The sequence below is a fragment of the Gymnoscopelus microlampas genome (assembly GCF_963454915.1).
Source record: "Gymnoscopelus microlampas genome assembly, chromosome: 8".
Classification (NCBI taxonomy): domain Eukaryota; kingdom Metazoa; phylum Chordata; class Actinopteri; order Myctophiformes; family Myctophidae; genus Gymnoscopelus; species Gymnoscopelus microlampas.
In genome coordinates, this window is record NC_139945.1 from 40,865,930 (window position 1) to 40,887,296 (window position 21,367).

Sequence of the window (21,367 nt, forward strand, 5' to 3'; positions counted from 1 at the left end):
AAACTTGCTTACACTTGTGCCTTGACTCATGAGGAACACATCTATCGCTTTGACCAGTAAGCTCCGCCCTTAGATTGTCCGCAATTTTGAGCAGTTTGAAAAACACTTAAACCCAGGATTTTTCAGCTATTTGCGTGAAACTGTATCATCTGTCTGATCTCCTTTTTCACAGTTCCTTGTCTGTTGGTCCAATGGCGTCTCCCTTGAATGAGTGCCTCACAATTTCAAGGTCGCCAGTTCAAGCCTCACTTGGTGCAGACTTCATTTAAGTTGAATTGCAAACAACATGACTGTATCAATGAATACATGTGCAAATGGTAAAGATAACCTGAAATGCTTATTTGAGAGTACGTTTTTTCAATGTATGACATACTTCATTCTGAAAATAGACGATCTACAATCTCAAAACTTTTCAGATAGCAACGTGTTTCTGAGCTTGTAGATCGGCTGCTTTCACTGGTTCACTTTTATCTTCAACAGACAACCTCAGCCTGGACAAAGCTATAGCACTATAGGTAGTGTTGCAGCCTGTCAATCCGAAGGTTGAGTGTTCGATTCCTGTTAATGGCAGTAGGTTGAGATGTCCAATCGATCCAATCTGCTTCCATCTCTCTTCAATCTTTTCCCCCTCCCTCTCTCTCTCTCTCTCTCTCTCTCTCTCTCTCTCTCTCGGTGAGAGGTGGCATTGCAAAAAACATGACCTTAAGCTCAGTCTTCTATGGCTTATTGTGCATATTACTTATAGTTTTGTCTCTCTTTTAATGTATGATGTACTTCATTTTGAAAATAGCCGATCTACAACCTCACAACTTTTCAGATAGCAACATTTTGTGAACTTGTAGATCGGCTACTTTCACTAGTTTTCGTTCTGAGGAGACACAAAAATGCCTTTATTGGCAAATGGTTTGTGAACCAGTGATCTAGAGTAGTTCGGGACACAGAGGCCTGGTTCAAAATGAACAGAAATACTTATAAATATCAACAGACACTATCAGGGAGGCCATATACTGTATCTAGCTCAATGAGAAGAAAGGCAGTCTTGGAGTCCGTAGGTTGCTGGTTCGATCCCTGTCCACGACAATGTATTGAGGTGATCATGATTTGGCATTATTCGGATAACACATAGTGTGTCTTGAGGATAGGCTTAGGCGTTGTTTTACTGAGGTTAGGGTTAGTGAGGGTTTAAAATCCTCATGTTAATTGCATGGTCTTCTTTCTCTCAAGTTCAGTATTCTATGTTTCAATGGCTTATTGTGCATATTACTTATCATTGCTTCTTTCTTTTTTCTCTCTTCATTACCTGGCCCCGTATTATCGCTGCTTGCAGCTATATTTTACTCTTTTTTTTCTGTTTTACAAATGAAGAGCTCCTTTTGGCAGCTCAATCCTTTAAAATGTTACATCTTCATTTCTTCATTGTAATGAGAGAAAAATGTAATCAATGTAATCATGTAATCAATATATTTTAGCATTATTTGAAATCCAAAAATGATAGAACCACTAACCCTCAAGATATGGGAGCATGGGCTGACTTCAGCCCATGCTCAATCATAGATTGGCATAGCATACTTATTAGGACAGCATCATATGAACGCATATATCCATCCTATGAAGGTCAGAATAGACCACTTCCACCGGAAGTGGGAAAGTTTTCTTCTCTCTGTTAATGACTTGTAATGAGAGACTAGGCTACTGTCTGGCCTCCCTATACTGTATATCCTTGCTTGTTCACAGGTGATTCTATTTTACTTGTATGGGTAGCATAGTCCCCCTCCCTCCCTCCTTATTTTATGTTTTTTGTTTTTTTTTTGTAACCCATTTTTTCACCCAGTGCCAATTGCTAAACTGTAATTCCCTCTGCCAGCCTGGGGAAAGCCCGCCCGAACTGACCTCATGCTTCATTCCTTCAATGCATGAGGAGTGAGCAGGCTGCTTCTTATCACCTGACAGGAGGGAGTGTCCCCGGTAGGACGTAGCATGTGGAAGGAACACGTTATTCCAACCAGTTCCTTTCCCCTCCATCAGGCGCCCCGGCTGACCAGGGGGAGGCAGTATAGAGACCAGGATTACTGCATGTTTTTTGTGAGGGTACTTACCCTTAGGGGAAAACATGCAAACTCCACACAGAAAGGCCCTTTCGCCAACCCCACCTACGGTATGGGCAGTGATGACGCGGAGGAGAGAACTCGCCCCCAGCGGGAATCGAACCCAGAACCTTCTAGCTGTGAGTCGACAGCGCCACCGATTGCGCCAACGGGCCCGTATTTTATGTTGTTTTGCTTTGTTCCCCTTTGTTTATTGTATTGATTATATTGTTGTGTGCCTGTTTTTATTTGGTTATTTGTTATTTTGTTTTGTTCTGTGTCACCCCTTTGGGCTGTTGTACTGTAAAAAAAAAAAAAAGTGTAAAAAATGTAATAAATTATCACACTAATCACAAAAACTAAAGATACATGGTAGCACCTTAGGGCTATGTACTGAGCCTTCTCCTCTATTCCCTGTACTCACACGACTGCGTGGTCAAGCACAGCTCCAACGTCATCATCAATATGCTGACGACACGACAATGATGGGCCTGATCATCAATGATGACAAGAGGCCTACAGGGACAATGGCATGGTAACAACCTTGCCCTTGACATGAAGACCAATAAGGAGCTGATCATCGACTACAGGAAGCCAACTATCAGCAATGTCACAGTCTCCACAGTTTGTGACTTCAAGTTTCTCGGCCTACACATCAGACATCACTGAGGACCTTTAGGGCCACATGTGTTGAAAAGGGCCCGGTCTGTACAGTCTCTGGCAACTGAAGAAATGCACAAAGTGTTACACAGGGTGATGAGCAAGCGCTGAGCCCTGCCACACATGATTGTATATTTCCACCCTTATACCATACCTGGCCCATCCTGCATACTGCACATTTAACCTGTTCTGTTATTCAGTCCAGCCACTAGATGGCCATGTCAGTCTTACATGCACTCATTTACCTGTACATTGGGACACTGACCTATCTACTTCATGTAGACCTATGACTGTAGATACATTCCCATACATTTCATGAATATTTTATAACTATTTATATTTAATACGTTGCACAAGAGACTGAAGAACATCAACACACACACACACACACACACACACACACACACACACACACACACGCACACACGCACACACGCACACAATGTTTGTTTTTGATATTTTATATCTGTACTCTTATTTGCACAAAATAATTTCACAGACTCTTTATACCTTATGTGACAATACACTTGTTGATATACTATACTGTATACTGCCATACAGTCAATTGAGACAATTAACCTTGATTGTCATTTCTTTACTTAAATAACTGTGCCTCCTTGTAGGACACAAGGAGGCACAGTTGTTTATTTAAGTAAAGAAATGACAATCAAGTTTAATTGTCTCAAAGGGCTGCACCCCACGACTGAACATCTGTACATCTGCCAAGTCTCTGTTGTCTGTTTTCAACTGTATGATTACATATTTCTGTGAACATGTAAATGTAAACCTTTTATGGAGATTATTTTTTCGCCCCTCTCCGTCCGTCCGTCTGTTTATTTGTGTGTCTGTGAACAGCTCCAGCACAGCTGGACCGATTGGTGTGAAACTTGGCATGCACACTCTCAGTAAGCCAAGGAAGAACAAACACCCCAATTTATTCTAATCGGTGTCATGATGGTGCTTTGACAGCCCGATTCATGTTTTGGCCTATAACTCTAGAACCATAGATCATACAATAATTATTTTAGCTCTGGATTCCTTGGATCATGAGGTAATTCCACATATAGGCCCTGCCCATTTATGCCTGCCTAGATTTTCCACCATTTAGCATTTTCTTCCTGTTATGACCAAGTTGGTCTAGGGGACATGGGTTGTAACTTAAGAGCCGGTAGAAAGAAGGAGTCAAGACAGATGCATTTAAAAAAAAAAAGGGATTTATTAATAAACTTATGACTTAACTAAAGGTAGTCTAGCAAGAACATATAACTAATGTTTAAATCAAGACATAAGCCAGCACACAGAAAGGACAAACATACACACAAAACACTCCCATGGAAAGGGAGAGTTCACCGAATACTGGTGCACCCACAACACAACACTTGAGTTAGACTCAGTGTAAAACACATACTGTGTGACATATTATACTGTAAACTTCCCTTGCAAGCAGAAGACAGGGACCTATCTGCTTCCTTCCTCAGGCTTTTAGCAGCCACACTGATGAGTTGACTGAACACTGGTGTGTTCAATTAACTCTGCAGCTCACTTGCAGGGGGGAGGAAGGCAGTACCTGTACACTAAACAAACTTTTTGCTACTACTCCCACATATTCTGTCCAAATGTCATACAAATCTGTACACATTATCTCTGGAGTCAACATGTGATTGGAATCACATGTTAAGAGGCCTTAAGAGGCAATTTCCTCATGTCCTGAAGGCTTCACCCCACGGCTGATCCAACCCCATGGGTAGGCAACCCTGGTGGAGATTTTGATCTAGATCACTTTTCTAGTTTTAAATTAATTAATCTTTCCTCCCAGTTTCAACATCGCCTATTCTCCCCTGTTGTCCCTTTCAATCCCCACACCCCCCCCCCCCCCCAATAGTTTTTTTTTTGTTCAATCGTATTTTTATTGATTTTTCTTTTTTTACACAAAGACAAAACAAGACAAGACAAGCCAAACAGCTCAGCTCAGACACGTTATAAAAGGACAAGGACACGGATACAAATATAGATTACACATTCTTACATTGGACCAAAAGATAACACAATATATATATATATATGATTTGGTGCTTGACATTACACAGATGGGTGAGTAACTACCCCAAGAACAACAAAAAAAACAAAAAAAATCAGTACAAGAAATATAGATCACAGTACAAACATCCACAACAGAAAAGATGAAAATAAAAGACAAAAATAAAAAATAAACAAGCAAGGATTTAGACATTATATATCAAGGTCAGCGGAATCACTCCTGTTAAGGAACCGTTAAAGTGTCAGCCAATTGAGGACCAATAAAATGTAGATATGGGTCCCATATTTAAAAAAAGGCATCTGTTGTGGAACGTAGGAGGCAGGTTAAAAATTCCAATGGCATGCACTGCATGATTATTTTGTGCTAATCTGGTTTCTCATTAATCCAAGACAACAGAATATTTTTCCCCGCAGCATAGGTTAACAGATTAAACAAGCGTCTATGAAATTTGTCAATAATCTTTTTATCAGTCCCAGAATCAAACACATAGGGTCAGGTTCAAACTCCATATCGAAAATCACATTCAACTGCTGCACAACACCCAGCCAATAACGTTCGATCTTATGACATGACCATATACAGTGAATATAGTCTCCCTCTTCAATCTTACATTTAAGACAGAGATGTGATAGATTAGGGTTCATTTTATGGCGAAGGCTAGGAGTGATCTGTAATCGGTGTATGGTTCTTAACTGAACCGACCAGGCTCTATTGCATATAGAGTTTCTTTGCATTTTCAAATATTTCATCCCAAACTTCGTCTGCAATTTCAACCCCGAGATCTCTCTCCCATTTCCTCTTAGTATCCAGGGTGTTAGATTATAGTGGTTGAAATATGAATGGCCGGACTTCGCATGACGTGTGTGCAGAGGAAAAGAGGGACAGAAAAGACGAAAAGAGGGACAAAAGAGGGACAGGGGGATACATGTAAAGGAAAAGAGGAAAAGAGGGACAAAAGATGGACGAAAGAGGGACAGACAAAGCCTCATGTAGGCCGACCCTCTGGGTCTGGCAAAAATGACCGCAAACAAATAAAGTGAAATATTCCTTTAATGGTCACCACCACCATGTCTTAAAGAGCTCAAGAGCTCAGTGCCTCAGCCTGCTAAAACATCAGCACAATCTAGGTTAACTAGTGTATAGGAGAGACAAAGGCTTGAACTTGCAGTCTTCTCGGCTATGGAACATTCATCCCGTTTTGGCCCAGGAGGCAGACACCCATGTTTAAATTTAGACAAAAAAAAATAAAAAAGGTTAATAAAAGATAGGGCTTCAACTTCAAGTTTATTGTCACTTCACAAGTTTATTTGTGTAAAGGAGTGGGTGAAATCTTTTCTGTCCAAACTTCAATGATTTGAAGTTACAAAATATAGTTATAAGGAAGTCAGTCAAAGGCAAGTCAAATAACAACATCAGATATATATGGTGCACTGCTAGCCCTGAAACAGTGAAACAGTGAACAACTGAAAAGTGCTCCTCGCAGCACAGGTCTTCAGGTCAGGTACGTTATTGTGGCCTCCTGGTGGCGCTATAAAAGGCCAATGTGAAAAGGGTGCCATTTCTTCCTAGGCCTTTCACGGCAATCGGACACTGCGTTCATGATTTGAGGCATTTTGTTCCAAAAATGTGTTTTGCTAAATTAGACCTGCTGGTGGCGCTATAACAGGCCAATGTGAAATGGGTGGCATTTCTTCCTCGGCCTAGTGGGAATGTGCGTGTGAAATTTCACGGAAATTGCATGCTGCGTTCATGAGGCATTTTATTCAAAAAACGCCCCTGTGGAAGGGGCAAAGTGTGTATGAATAATCACACACCGCGATGTCTCTCTTCTCAAGCACAGAGTGTTATGAGGAGGGAAGGCATATCGGCCCTACAGTATATCCACTGTGGCAGACCAAAGCAATTGATTGCAGACTCACCAACACATTAGTCAATCACAGAGCTATCGATCCATGTAATGCTGTAAAGCAATATAATCATGTTAACCTGTTGCTTGCATTGGGGGCAGGGGCACTGGAGGGTACCAGTAAATGATGTTGCTCGGTGGTCCAGCACTATAACAGGCTGGGTGGCCAAGCTGGTTGTATGTGATGACTCTCGGAGCTCGCCTCTCTCTTACTGGTCGCTGATAGTGCTGTACTGCTTCACTGTTGTTACTTGGAACAGGTGACGGTGGTGCCGACATTCTTTCTTCCATGACAAGGATAATTCCTTTTAACAGGTCGTTCATGAAAGTCCTTGCGGTCTTGTTTCCAATGAGAACCTGTGAGCAATTAGGGGTTAAGAGTCTTGCTCAGGGACAAATTTCATTTCATCGACACATATGCTGGCCTGGCCTGGAATCGAACCTGGGGCAACCAGGGCCTCTGGCTCCCTAGGCGGGCTCACTAACCACTCAGCTATGGCCGCCCTTAATTGCAAGTTCAAGCTCCTCTTGAACTTGCAATTCCTCTTGATCCGATGTCTCCTCTTCATTCAGCATATCTCTTATGTCCCGAGCCTCTTGCTGCTAGGGCATGTTTTGCTGCTGATATTCAGCATCATTAACATCCCCTCTGTCTGTGTTCACAGGTTGTATCACAGGCAAAGGCTGATCTACAAGCCAAGATGATCACCGTCATCATCATCTTGATTTGTTACCCCGTTGTCTTTACTGTTCTGAGCTGTAACTTTCCTCTTCACTTTGGCAGGTTGTAACTGGATCTCTAGGGACAAGTTATCACATGGCAACAGAAGAATGCGGTGCAGAATCCTACTTCCTCTTCCTTTCCCTTGCTCAGGCTTAACTTCATATATCGGCATATCTTTTCCCACCTGATGGATGACTTTGTGTATGCAGTCTTCCCAGTGGTTTCGCAGCTTCCAAGTTCCTCCTCTGGGGGTCCTATTCCTAACGAGGACTCTGTCACCCTCGTGCAACACAGAACTCCTCACTTTGTTGTCATAGTTCCGCTTGTTCCTATCTGCACTTTTCTTTGAATTTTCTGCAGTTATGTCATATGCCTCTTGTATCTGTGTTTTCCATTTTCTCATGTATTCCCTGTGGTCAGCGGTCCTTGTCTCAGGGGTCAAGCCAAACAGCAAGTCAACAGACAATCTTGGGAATCTCCCAAATAGGAGATAGAAAGGAGAGAAGCCTTCACTTCGAAACTTCACTTCGTGTGCTGTTATATGCAATCATGAGTTTGTTCAGTGACTCTTTACAGTTGTATTCTGTATTCTGAGTATTCTGTTCATCCGCTCAACTTGGCCGTTACCTTCTGGGTGATACAGTGTTGTTCTCGTGCCCATCACTCCACAGTTCTTCTTTAGCTGTGCAAACAACTGGTTTTCAAACTCCCCACCCTGGTCATGGTCACCCGCACCAAACTTCGGGGCATAATCATTGAATATTTTGTCAGCAACACACTTGACAGATTTTGTTGTTGTGGCGTTGCACAGTGATACATTTCATTGTAGCACACCCGGATATGGAAATATCCGTACCCGGAGATTTTCGTTCCCACCCGCCGCCGCTATAAAGCTTCCCCTAATCCCCATTACCTCAGAGTTTTTTTTTCTCCTCGCTGAACGCTGTTTAACAGAAACCGCGACTAATGCAAAATAGAATGTCGCCGATTGAAACGTCTTCTCTGGGCCACTCACACAGCTACCCTGTCTACAAACAGTTTAACGCGCGATCATAAGGTATTTAGCGAGGTCTGTGGCGACGTGAAAAAAACAAAAAAATAACAATAAATCGCTGGCACTGGTGAGTACATTATGATATTAAACTCTGGCGTGGAATGTGTTAATAAAACCCCATAAAAAGGCTGCAGACCCTTGTTGCTGGTGGTTCTTTGGGGCTGGAAAGAGGGGGGTCCCACTTGTTGTGTTGCACCTTAAGGTTCCCCCTAGGCCGGGGCGTAACAGTGGTCCTCGGTGACATATCCACAAGTTTCCTTGGGCATTGTGGGCATCACTTCCTGTCGATTTGATCCCTGATACCTGATCAAATCGACAGTAAGTGATGCCCACAACGCCCTAGGAAACTTGTGGATAGGCCTATGCCAAGGAACTTGAAGTCACTGACCTTCGCTATTGCAACTCCACTGGCTTGTCTGGGACTAGGCCTTAGCTAGACTGCCATCCGATTAGTCTACTGGGGCTCTTCCCATGGCTCACCATCTCTCCTCCCCCTTGTCCTCACTTCTTCTCTCCCTCTTAATGTGTATGCATTATGTCCCATCAATGCATGTCACTATTTTCAGGGATTTCTTCCCCTGAGTTTTTGTGCTTTCCCGTCTCGCATACTCCCATGGATCATGATCCCATGGATCGTGATTCCATGTGATCCACTCCCATGGATCGCATGGAACATGGCTGTGGACAACTACAGTTGTTATTATTGTAGTTGTCCCATAGTAAAGGGTACATTTTCCCTAATTGGCTCTGTCATTAAAGGACGACTTCACCGATTTTCAACCTATCTTCATTCCTCACTAATACTCATGATATAACGGTACAATTTTTTTTCTACTCGGTCTGTGTCTCAGAGGAGGGCTGTGGACAGTTCAGAGTCCCGTCTACCAGTGACAACATCAATGGGGAATCCAAGCTAATAGAAACTGCAGGCTTTCTATTCCTGGAAAGTTGCAATGCAATAAAAGAAGCCATTGCTCTCGTGTTAATAAAAATCTAAATGACATGGCAAAATGTGAAATCTTGTTGGGAAAAAAAATCATGCCTAACGATGATGCCACTGGTAGACGGGTTTCTGGACTGTCCACAGCCCTCCTATGAGACACAGACCAAGTAGGAAAAAATTGTACCATTTTATCATGAGTATTAGTGAGGACCAATTATATGAAGATAGGTTGAAAATTGGTGAAGTCGTCCTTTAAATGCCCTCTCAGGGCCAGATGTTGGTTCACTGCTCTAAAACTAATCTAATGTAAAGTGTTCACAACTTGTTGTGATTTGGCACTATAATAAAATGATGAATTTAAATTGAAAATCCTTCAGTCCAATGAACAATATATTTTAAACTGTTCCGTCTGGTTAAAAATAAGTAGTCATAGAAGATAAAAAAAACAGCAGCATGAGAGAAACGTTTCGTTCTTGACATAAGCAGTAATCTCTTTTGCTGCTCATTTCTGAGAAATCATGCTATTAAGATGACACTTGAGAAGAACATATAATTATTGTTTATATAAGAAAATGATATAATAAATAATTATATAAAATGATATAAGAAGTGTATATTGTCTACAGATATCCTATTTCTTATCAACTATAACTTAATTTATCTGAAATATGAGTATCCTCGAGTGCCTCGGAAAAATGATTTGTTATGTTCTTCATACCTGATTGTACCATTCACCACTCTTCAGCCTTCTGCTTGTTTGACCAGAGGATGGCAGTAGAAGATCATTTTTTGTTGCTTTATGTGCCTGGTAAAAGCAGTGAAGCCTGAAGTTGTATTTCAATTGTATTGTTGAGTTGTGTTATCTTTCTTTTTTATAATCTTGTCATTTTAGTACATTGCTCATCTGTTTGCACAAACCAAACATGCAGCTAAGGGGTTGCAATTTAGTTGAATTACAATTAAACTAAACATTTATTCAGTGGTTCTCAAACTTTTTATTACTATTGTCCACAGAAAATAACATTGGTGTTTCTGTCATAGTCAGCGTGTGTGCGTGTGTGTGTGTGTGTGTGTGTGTGTGTGTGTGTGTGTGTGTGTGTGTGTGTGTGTGTGTGTGTGTGTGTGTGTGTGTGTGTGTGTGTGTGTGTGTGTGTGTGTGTGTGTGTGTGTGTGTGTCTGTGTGTGTGTGTGTCCAATTTTCTGTATTTCTTTTGATTGGCTTTAATATGCAAAACTCACTCAAAAATAGAATAATGCAACAAGCTAGCTGGCAACTTGTCAATTGGTTCTATTGAAACTATAAGCGCATATTAAAAAATATATATAAAACGTGTTTGTGAGTTTCCAGACATAACCAATTTCATGAATGTGGGAGAAATTGTTCATAACCAATATCTTAACCAATAACCAATAAGTCCTAGCTTATACATCCACTCTCTCTGCCTACGTGTTCTGTGATACCAGTCAAACTGTCTACTCGCTCTGTGTTTGTGAAGTATTTTGACAGGTACATCTGTGTCTTTGTGGTGTAGTGCATCTTGTAGACCAAGCCCATTGCAAGTTGTTGTACTCTGTCCTCTACCCTGCCATCCGACCCTAGCAAAGTGAGCAGGGGTTAAATGAGTTGTAGATGTGAGGCCAAGAGGTAGCCTTACCAGTTTGTTTTGGGATGTCTGGAGCCTTGTTTTGAAGGCCTTTGTGGTGTTATAGTACCATAAGGTGCATGCATAGTCAAAGTAACCTTGGATGAGTGCTCCTGTTAGTCCTCAAAATATTCTTACTGACCAGAGAGGAGATCCTGTACAAAAATCTTGTTCTTTGGTTGACTTTTTTGATTACTCTAGTTCAGGGCCGGCCCTACGACTTTGGTGGCCCTAAGCAAGATTGTTTGTCGCCTCAAAACACTCCCAGCACAACCTCCAAATCACACACACACGCACGCGCACACACACGGGCACGTGTGTGCGCACGCACGCGCACGCGCACACGCGCACACACACACACACACACACACACACACACACACACACACACACACACACACACACACACACACACACACACACACACACACACACACACACACACACACACACACACACACACACACACACACACACACAGGCATAGAATACAATTAAAAAGGACGGCAAATAGAATAGTTAAAGCTTGCGTTTTTGTTAATGTAAATATCAGGAGCATTTTTAGGGTCAGACCTTTAGGGGTGCTTTGCCCCTAATGCCCAATTCATGCCTAATTGTAGACTAATTATCAATAAGTGATTATTCGATTAATTGTCCATAAATGTGCTGTAAATATACCACAAAGTCCACTTTACTTTTTTCATTTACTCCTCTGCATTTTTAAGACAAATATTATACTTTTCACCCCACTACGTTTACTTCCTTTCGTTGTCATTACTTTTAAGCATAGTATCAGCTGTTATACTCCAAAAGTGCACTTACTGTGACTGTCCAAAACTGAAAGTTTGAATAATTTGACCAGGCTTACGTATAATTCTCCCGTCACAGTCACAGTGACAGTGACAGGTAATGTATACAACATCGGATCACACTTTTTGATTGCCTGCGAGTTTGGCCTTTCTTCCTGCTCCTGCAGAAACCATAGAAACCTCGATCACAATCATCACAGAGTGTGATGCCCAATTTACTTCCCTATAAGTCATTTCCTCAACCCTGCTTGGGCTAGTTCCCTCTGTCTAGTGCCAGGACGGTGTGTTCTTCACTGGAAATTGATAAAAGCTGATCTGCCATCACCAGAAATGACTGAATTGATTGCTGCATCAATTCAGTGTCTGTGTGACACTGTGTCACACAGTGACTGCATCAGTGACTGCATCACTTCCTGTGATACAGGCATCACAGGAAGAAAGAAAGTTTCTCAAGAAGTGTGATCTTCTGAGGTGCAAACGTTCACAGGTTTCTCAATTAGTCTGAACAATTTCTGTGACTATGATGGGCTCCCCGGCCCCCATAGTGGTTGTGGCCCCAAGCAACCGCATAGACTGCTTATGCCAGCGGCCGGCCCTGCTCTAGTTGCCATTTTATCACTGGAAAGATTTGCCTCTAAAATGCAACCTAGGTCACCAACTTTTATTGTGAAGCCGTCGCCCTTGCCAAGGTTAAATTTGGACCCAAAGAGAATGAATTCAGTTTTACCTAGGTGTAATGATATGTAGTTTGTTATCAGCGAGCCAGGTGCAGATTTTACTGAGTTCAGAGCTAAGGGCTTTTTCAACCTGCAACTTGTCCCTGTCCGAGACCAGCAGAGCTGAGTCATCCGCCAACAAGAACAAGTTGCAGTCACAAGCTGATGTCATGTCGTTTACACATTAGGAACAGTAAAGGCCCTAGTATGCTTCCTTGCGGAACGCCACAGCTCACTGGGAGGGGGAGGGACCACCTGTTCTCTCCCCTCCAGATAGGATTGCATCCAGCTCACTGATGTGCTATCAAAACCGATTGCTTTTAGTCAGGGCCGTGGAACACCACAAAACCAAAGGCCCCCCCAGCGGCGTAATTTCACGCACATGCACGCGCGCGCAGCGCATGCGCCCAACCGACATTTTTCGGGTCTAATTCGGGTCTAATTCGGTTCTATTTGACCAATATAAATCAACATTTTTTCTTTAAATACACAAAAATTAAATACACAATTCTCACAGGGCCCTGCAGGCTGCGGGCCGTGGAACACAAGTTCCACTAGGTTCCACGGTTAATGCGGCCCTGCTTTTAGTTTATCAATCAATATAGAGTGATTAACGGTGTCAAAAGCCCTATGGAGGTCCAGCATGATCATGTTGCAGTATTTGCCCAAGTCCACCTCTTGTCTGATGTGGTTGTTCAAATAGAGAAGGCATGTGTCAGTGGAGTGGGATGTTCTGAAGCCAGATTGGAATTCGTTAGAATTATATTTTTTTCAGCAAGATACTTTTCAACTTGTTCATAAACTTATTTTTTTTACTCTCGCTATTTTTAAATCATGGGGGTTTGATGGAGAGGTTTACTATGTGGGTGATGATTGGAGCAATGGAGTCTTTGAGAAATTTGGAGGGAATATTGTCATGGCCAGTGGCCTTGTTTTTTTGAAGGGCGCTATGTTTTTTAAACACCTCATCTGTTGTCAACATGGTGAGTTTAAAATCTTTGCGTACACCTTGATTTTTTGTGCTCTACACCAAAACACCCAGAGTGAGAGGGCAGTTTGTTAACCAGTGTTGTGGCTATGGTTGTAAAGAAGATGTTTAAGCGATTAGCTACATCCAGCTTGTCTGTAATAGAGTGTTGTCCGACTTAATGTTGATGTTTGTAAACCTGGTTTTCAGTTTCTTGCTGCAGCCTAGTTGATTGTTAAGTAACTTCCAAAGCTCACATGGTTTGTTTTCTTCAACTTTATCATCGAGGTAGTTTTTTTTTTGCAGATCTAGTCATGGCAGTGACCTTGTTTTTTTAGCTTGTTGTTGCACTGTTGTTGGAGATTCACAATGTGTTTTTTTTTATCAATGTTGAAGCATTTAGTGGGCTTGTTCTTACATTCATGAACTTCAGAGCATTTTTTTGTCTCTGACTTTCATAGCAGTCAGTATGTCCGAATTCATCCATGGCTCAGAGCGGGCTTTAACCCTGATGGTTTTCATGGGACCCATGCTATTCAATATTGATAGAAATTTGGTTTTGAAGCCATGCCATGATTAGTCTACCTGTGTGCTGCTGAGTTCCTCGGACCAGTCCAGTCTCTCCAGTCCGTGATTAAAGGCCTTACTAAAGTAGGTTTTAAGGGATCTAGATAAGACTGTTTTGTGACAGCCGGCCTTAGGTTTTAGTTTTTTACGGGTACAAAAGATGAACACTCATCTACAGGTAACCCATTCCATGCTACAGCTGCTGTGTGCATGAATGCACATTGTCCAATGTTTCTCTTAAATCTGACAGGACCCAGGATGATGGATCTCCCCCCTTGTGTAGCGTGGTTGTGAACTTCTGTGACTTTTTAAAAATAATTACTGTGGTACTTTGGAGCTACATTACTCAAAATCCAATGCACCATGCACATCTTGATTTGGGTCACTCTCTCATCTACTCTGAGCCATTTTTGTCTGTCAAAATGTGCTGGGAGGAGGTGAGTTCTGCGATCGAGCTTGAGTATTAATCTAACTTATTTGTTCTGGGCGCTCTGGAGACTAGTTTTTTCAATCTGCTGGTGTGTACAGTCAAAATGGAATTGAACCAGAGCCCCTGACAAAATCTCCAACGCATTTCTGTTCAGAAATGATTTTTGGCCATACTTTTTCTGTCATCCAATATGCAGCTCAAGTAGGTCACCTCCTCCTTAGCTTTGATTTCACAGTCCCCCACCACCACCTTGAACTCTGGGGATCTCCCTAGTATGATACTTGACCCGAAGAGAATCAATTTGTTTTTACCAAGGAGGGACAACCTGTTGTCAATCAGCCATGAGCTGATCTTGGTAAGCTCCTGACTGAGATCATTACGGGGCCAGGCTCTGCAGAGCAGGTGCATTTCGCCTTAACCGACATGTCGCCTTTCCGACGTTAACGAACCCTATACCTCCCTAACCCTAATCGCACGCGGAAGCCACTAGTCGGAGTGGCGAGATGTAGGAATGGAAGGAGCACCCCCTGCAGAGCAAGGCAGGAACACATTCCCCTAGAAATGCTCCAAACGGCCTGTTCGAGCGTGTGTCAGGTTCTTGATCCGACCGGAGCTTTGTAGGACTTGTGAAAGGCATCCGAGCGTTGCGCCAAATGTGGTGACCTATCGATTTCTGTTCCGCCCGCTGGGTGCAGCCGTGTTCCAGCGGATAAGGTCAGGTTTCACAGCCTGTGGCAAAAAAACATGGGAGACCAGTCCTTGTTCAACAGACTTCTGTTTAACTCCTCACTACTAGTTCTTCAGAGATCTTATTCTGACTGGATTGTGATAGCCCAGAACAGACCTCTGAACCCTACGTGCACAGAATATTATTCAGTGGTCGCTAAACTCACAATCAATCATCTCACTGTTGGAAAAAAAATGTTTTCCAACACTAGCACCAGATCAATAGTAGATAGTAGTATTAGATAGATTATTCAGTTATCCGGAAAGGCATATTTATTAACTGTATGAGCTTGAAATTGGAGCAAAAAGTTTGGAGCGCCTTAAACAAGGAATGGTACATCCGTATTCATAAGGTTGAAAATAGGTGAGTTGCTCCTTTAAGAAAGAGGCACAAATAAGTCTAGTGTTTGTTAGTTTGGTTTGATGAGCAGTATTGTTGTTCACCCACACACATTAAAACTTAACTTGGGAACTTCCCAGTACAACCAGTCAGATACTGTTGGCCACTGAGCAGCTCCACTGGAGTGGTTGGTTGGCAGTGTGTAGTTTAATTTCCCCAATTATGAAAGAATAAACATGTCATGTATATAGCCATGTAGATCGATATTTTGTGAAATGCACACAACACATAAATTACACAAGTAAATTACTCATACATTTGTGCAAATCCATCAGATACAGCACTCATTATTTATTGTTGAAATAATTGCACACATTCTAGTTTGTCTTGGTTTAATTCTTGGAAAAAACAAAAGGATGTAAACAAACCCTTCATGGCTTCAAAGAGCATGACATTTGCATCTATATTCCTCCCATGTCTGTCAATGAAAATGAGCTCATGACTGTGCACAGAGTGCCTTAAGTGAATCAAAAAATAAAATAAAGAAGGAAATATCACAGTTTCACGACTGAAAAACATTCTGTTGACATTATGTTCTGAAATGTACACTTTATTTTAAACAAAAGTACAAAAACAAATGCCAGATATTTACAATACTTGCATGGTAATATTCACTCTTTGGTCATACTTCCAATTTAATTAGTTTATACAATGTAGGGAATAAACGGCAGCTTGTCAATCTAAAGATATCACACATTGAATTGAACATTCAACCAGAAGCTGAGTGCCCTACAAAGGACTCAGAAATACACTTGTTTCAATATAGTCCGTAATTGTTACCAATTGTTTTAACCTAAGACATTAATTGTTTGACAGTTTATTTATAATATTGAACAGTATAAATAGCAAAGACAAAAATAAAGTCACATTGTTTGCAATTACATCCAGGTGTGATATAGGCTTTTGAGATTTCATAAATGCTCACGGATAACCCTGACCAAAATTGTGAAGTGTCCAGCTGAGTATTTAACATCTAATTGTACACAAATCTGACATGAAAACATAAACCATAGATCACATTGCAAACTGAAACAGTTACTGGTAGTTAACAGGTAGATTTTCTAAATAATACATGAATCTGTCTATTTTGCAAATCTATTTTCAAATGAACTTCTTAACTTATCAAGGTTCATCTTCAATCACTGGACTCAGTGTTGGCTGACAATAACATACAGTAAATGAATGAAACAGATATTCAACAGTATTACGTTTTCAATCTAAAAAGACTGAATACAATAAACGTTCCTTAATGCTACTAAAATGGTTTGTTATACTTGAAAATCTACCTGTCATATACAGTAATGGCTATATCAAAGCTACATGTGACACACAGTGAATTCAGTACCTGTAAAATCCATCCTGATACGATGATGTTGTACGAACAAACATAAAATCATGTACCATCCAAAGAACTTTTGTGGCACATCTCCTACTTCCTATAAGGCCAGGGGACACATGCCTGAAAACCCGTAAATCATATGACCCTCTACATCTAAAGCTTATAAGAGTATAACTGTATACCCTTAGCCCTTTCACAAATTCCATCTCAATTTCAACATTTCATGGATAGGCAAAACACAGCCAAAAACAGAATTACAGTGATGACTTTTAAGGTATAGGTGGTAATGTGAGATATGAATAACCAACAAGAAGTAACACATTACTAAGATGTAACAATTGTGAGGGATGTAAAACCCCCCTACTGCACTATGGGTTACAGACAGATATAGGCCAATGGAAGCCATACATCCTTACAGCAAAGGCAACTGGTCCAGTAGCAATTCTACTAGCAGCAACTGAAAAAAAAGAAAAAAAAGGAAAAAGAAACCTTGCATTTCTTTTTCATTTTCCCACATTCCTTCAAGCAAATGTGAAACCATATTTAATAACAAGCATGTTGGCATGTATGCATGTATCAGTAGTGCAGACAAGTTATGTATATCACATATCCCTTCATTTTTCAGAAAGGGGGACCTTTTGGATGTGCTGTTGGGTGCGAAAATTGTCCCTGAATCCAAATCTAAATCATCTCCATTCATAACGTATGCTCATTTTCAACAGGGCTCCACAGGAGTGTGCAAAAGCTTCTTGTTTCCACTTTTTCACTGTAGGGGGGAAAAAACATGTTAGGAATATTGTTTTGAAAAGAACAAACAGTTTTCTTCATTATTAGTAGATTTAGATGAAATGCTGCATTAACGAAAATCTTCTTAAGACAGATGTACTATCCTCTCCAATAGTGGTTTTCAAAGTGGGGTGCAGGGACACAGGGGTTCCAGGGGGTCCTCAGCTAAATTAGTTTAACCAATTTAACCCTATTATACTTTGGCTATTTGAAAATAGCCGATCTACAAGCTCATAATGTGTGCATTGTAAGCTTATGGATCTGCTACTTCTAGATCTGCTTCTTTCAAAATATGTTGAAACATTTTGAATATTTTGTAAACATTTTAACAACACAAGTTTTGTATGGGGGTCCCTAGCACAAATATATAAAAATAAAAATAAAAACGGAAAAGGTTTTAGAACCACTGTACCTTTCACATTCCCATTGGCTGACTCTTGGTACTTTACACCTCCTCAGCTTTTTGGCTGTTCTCCTCCACTTTCTCCTCCAGCTTCTTCTCCTCCTCAGATGATCCATCTTCCTTCTCATTAGTCTTCCAGGTTCCTTGCCTTTTTTAAAAAAAGAATAAATCACTGTTACATTTCTGGATGTGAAATGTTTAAGCTCTTTTGACGGAAATCCATCACTTTATGTTTACATAGATGTGTACAACACTGCAAACTTGTTATACTTAGTGACACAAATGTATTTGTAAAATGATTAATTTGGACTTGGACTTTGGACTTACTTGGATTTTTTCATGTAAACCCAGTATGCCAGGCCAACTATCACAGTGGCAACGAGAAGGCCGACAACAACTCCAACCACCACCTTGGTTTGGTCACTGTCATCCGGCTGGTCTGTAACACAATATGAAAGAAACATCAGAGAACCGCCTTGGAGCTTTCAGTATCATACCCCAACCCATTCAGGGAAATGAATAGAAACAATAATATGCATAAATAAACGCATGAATGAATGAATGGGCATACTAGTGCTGTAAATGTCCATTATATTTTTAACCACATGAACCCTAGTGTCCTTATTCTGGGCATGTAATAATGGGCGAATATTTGGCAGAAATAGGCAAACATTCTGCGAAAACAGACGATCTATAAGCTCACAACTTGTCGCGTTGTGGCACGTTGAGAGGTTTTAGATCACTATTTGACTATTGACAAAATATAAAGGGTTTAGCTGGTTAACAAAAGTATCTCAAGATATATTATTTCACTATCTATATCAGTGGGAACATGGACAATATATAAAGATTTTGTCAGGATGCTGGTAGCTCAACTCCCCTTACTCTACTGTGCTGTATAGTTATTCCATACTTTAAAGCAGTCGTGTATAAGCAACTGCTGTACCTACACCAAACAGTTCAAAGACTAATTCCACTGTGGTGATATCCTAGGTGGGGTTGAACTGAGAACCCAACTCAATCATCCAAACAACATGAATAATGAGACACTTGTTTATACTGACTTCTAGCATCTCCTCCTTTATTCCCCTTTTCATACAAGTAAGAAGACCACTACAACTTACCTTGTTTATCCATTCTCACCTCCTCAAATACTGAAATCAGATATGAAATAACATTAACGTCCAACCGAAGAGACAATGTTGTTGGTCAGACAACTGTTTTGCAAGCTATATGAGAATCTCTACACTACATTACAGACTATTTCTGCATGCACATAAAGAATGTGATTCAAAGAGGGAAAGGATAGAGCCCAGCATCCCGATAAAAAGACGAATTGTGAAGGCAGAAGAATGGTGAAATGCTGTCCAACACAGGCATGAAAGACAGCAGAGACCGAGAGTGATACTGTATTGAAGAATGGAGTGTACCCAAAATGATTGCATGCAGGATAATTCCATGATTCAATTTTTAAATGTAAAAATATCACTGTTTTGTCAAGACATCATGCAGGACTGGACTTATACTGTAGATAGACTTGGTTGTCTGTCCTGAAGGCCATGTATGGACGAATGGTACTGTTGGAAATTGGAATAATGATCTTTGATTGCCTGTGCCTGTGATGCCTTTGTAAATATTTATTTGATGTGTCTGATGATGTTTAATACGTGATGCAATTGTTTTTTATTTTTTATTTTTGTCTGTTTTTATTTTGTGTATGCTCGTATGTCCATAATGTGATTACAGAATGTATGAAAATGGAAATAAAATTAAAGTGCTAAAAAAAAGACATCATGCAGACGGATGCAGAGATCTTCTGTCCATACTACCACACTGTACTTACATGATGACACCTTTATGTCCTTGGAGTCTTGTCCGTGCTCATTGTACACATAACAATAGACGGTGAGATTGGCAGTAGGCACCACATTGAGTGTATGTGTTATCTTCCCATTGATGAAAGGGGTCTCATCAGTCTAAATGGTGAAAGAAAAGCACAGGTTGGAATATTTGATTTGTTCAATTGAGCTTGACTGGCAGGTTCTTGAAATAATCATATCTTCCACAACCAAGTTTATACAGTGACATTCACAATGTTCATTTAGGCCAATATTATACTTGAAGTACTGGCAGTACAATGTACATTTAGCAGCTTCCTCCACGTAACCTTTTCAAAACAACTAATTTTAAGTAATTTCCATAAAAATATATGAAAAAAGTAAACTGTAAATGTTGTTTACATGTTGACTAGTATTTAAATATCAGAAGTTGTCCCTTAACATCAGGGTAGTAAAAAATGTTATTCCACCACAACCCACTAGGGGATAGTGTGGATTTACACTGGCTCAGCTGAAAAAGGGAGTGTATCCCTTTGTGATAAAGGCCCGTGGGGAAAACTGCAGACAAAGGAAAATTGCCAACAACATTTCTACTTCTAAATATGGAAGATGATGTGTTTGCTTTGTAAACAACTTGGGTTTTAATTTGACCTGATTGTCTTTGAATAATCTTTAAAGAATGCATGTTTTCATTTTGTTTCATTAGTTTTTAAATAAAGGTAACCATGCACTGACACCCTGTAAAATACTTCATTGCAAATTCAGGGTGTATTAATCATGTGTAAGAAGTACATTTATAATGACTTAGAAAATAGTAAAATACAGAAGATAACTATTACAAGTATAAACAGTACAAATTTATACACATAAAATTGGTCATCCATCTTTGTGGACTAATGCATAATAAACTGCATTAGTCAGAGAACATAGAGAGATGTGCGTCAGAGAACATAGAGAGATGTTCTTTTTGAAAATGCTAAGAATTGCGGTGAAAATATCAATGAGAAATCTGATCGCTGGACGAAAATTGGGACAGGATTCAAATCCTTTATGGACATAGTGGGTAACATTCACTTAATGTGTAATATTATGTGAATGTTAAATTAGCTAACATATTAATATATGTCTCATATTTATATTTCATTGAAGGAAGTTCAAATAGACTCATTTTATAGTGTCACCACCTCACCAATCTGATCATTTTAAAGTAATGCCTAATTTATACTCCAAGGCACAACGGTGTCCGACAAGAACTGATCTTCATGCTACCAACCATTAGCTAGTTGTTAATAAATTGAGCTCAAGAACTCTTTGAAGATCTTGAAATGTTGCTT

At 40.5% G+C, this 21,367-nt stretch overlaps 1 protein-coding gene across 2 annotated transcripts in view; it reads right to left on the bottom strand.

Moving 5' to 3' along the window:
• Positions 1 to 15,938: 15,938 nt before the first annotated feature.
• Positions 15,939 to 21,367, bottom strand: part of alcamb (activated leukocyte cell adhesion molecule b) — a 30,970-nt gene continuing 25,541 nt past the window's right edge. Inside the window, exons 12-16 of one of the 2 annotated variants that reach the window (XM_084064149.1) lie at positions 20,039 to 20,171; positions 19,320 to 19,349; positions 18,523 to 18,634; positions 18,205 to 18,343; positions 15,939 to 17,772 (exon numbers count right to left, since the gene is read on the bottom strand). In XM_084064149.1, the coding sequence (XP_083920275.1) occupies positions 18,238 to 18,343; positions 18,523 to 18,634; positions 19,320 to 19,349; positions 20,039 to 20,171 (381 nt within the window). In that variant the 3' untranslated portion in view covers positions 15,939 to 17,772; positions 18,205 to 18,237. Of the gene's footprint in view, positions 17,773 to 18,204; positions 18,344 to 18,522; positions 18,635 to 19,319; positions 19,350 to 20,027; positions 20,172 to 21,367 lie in introns of both variants that reach the window. The other variant, XM_084064148.1, reaches the window with a different exon arrangement.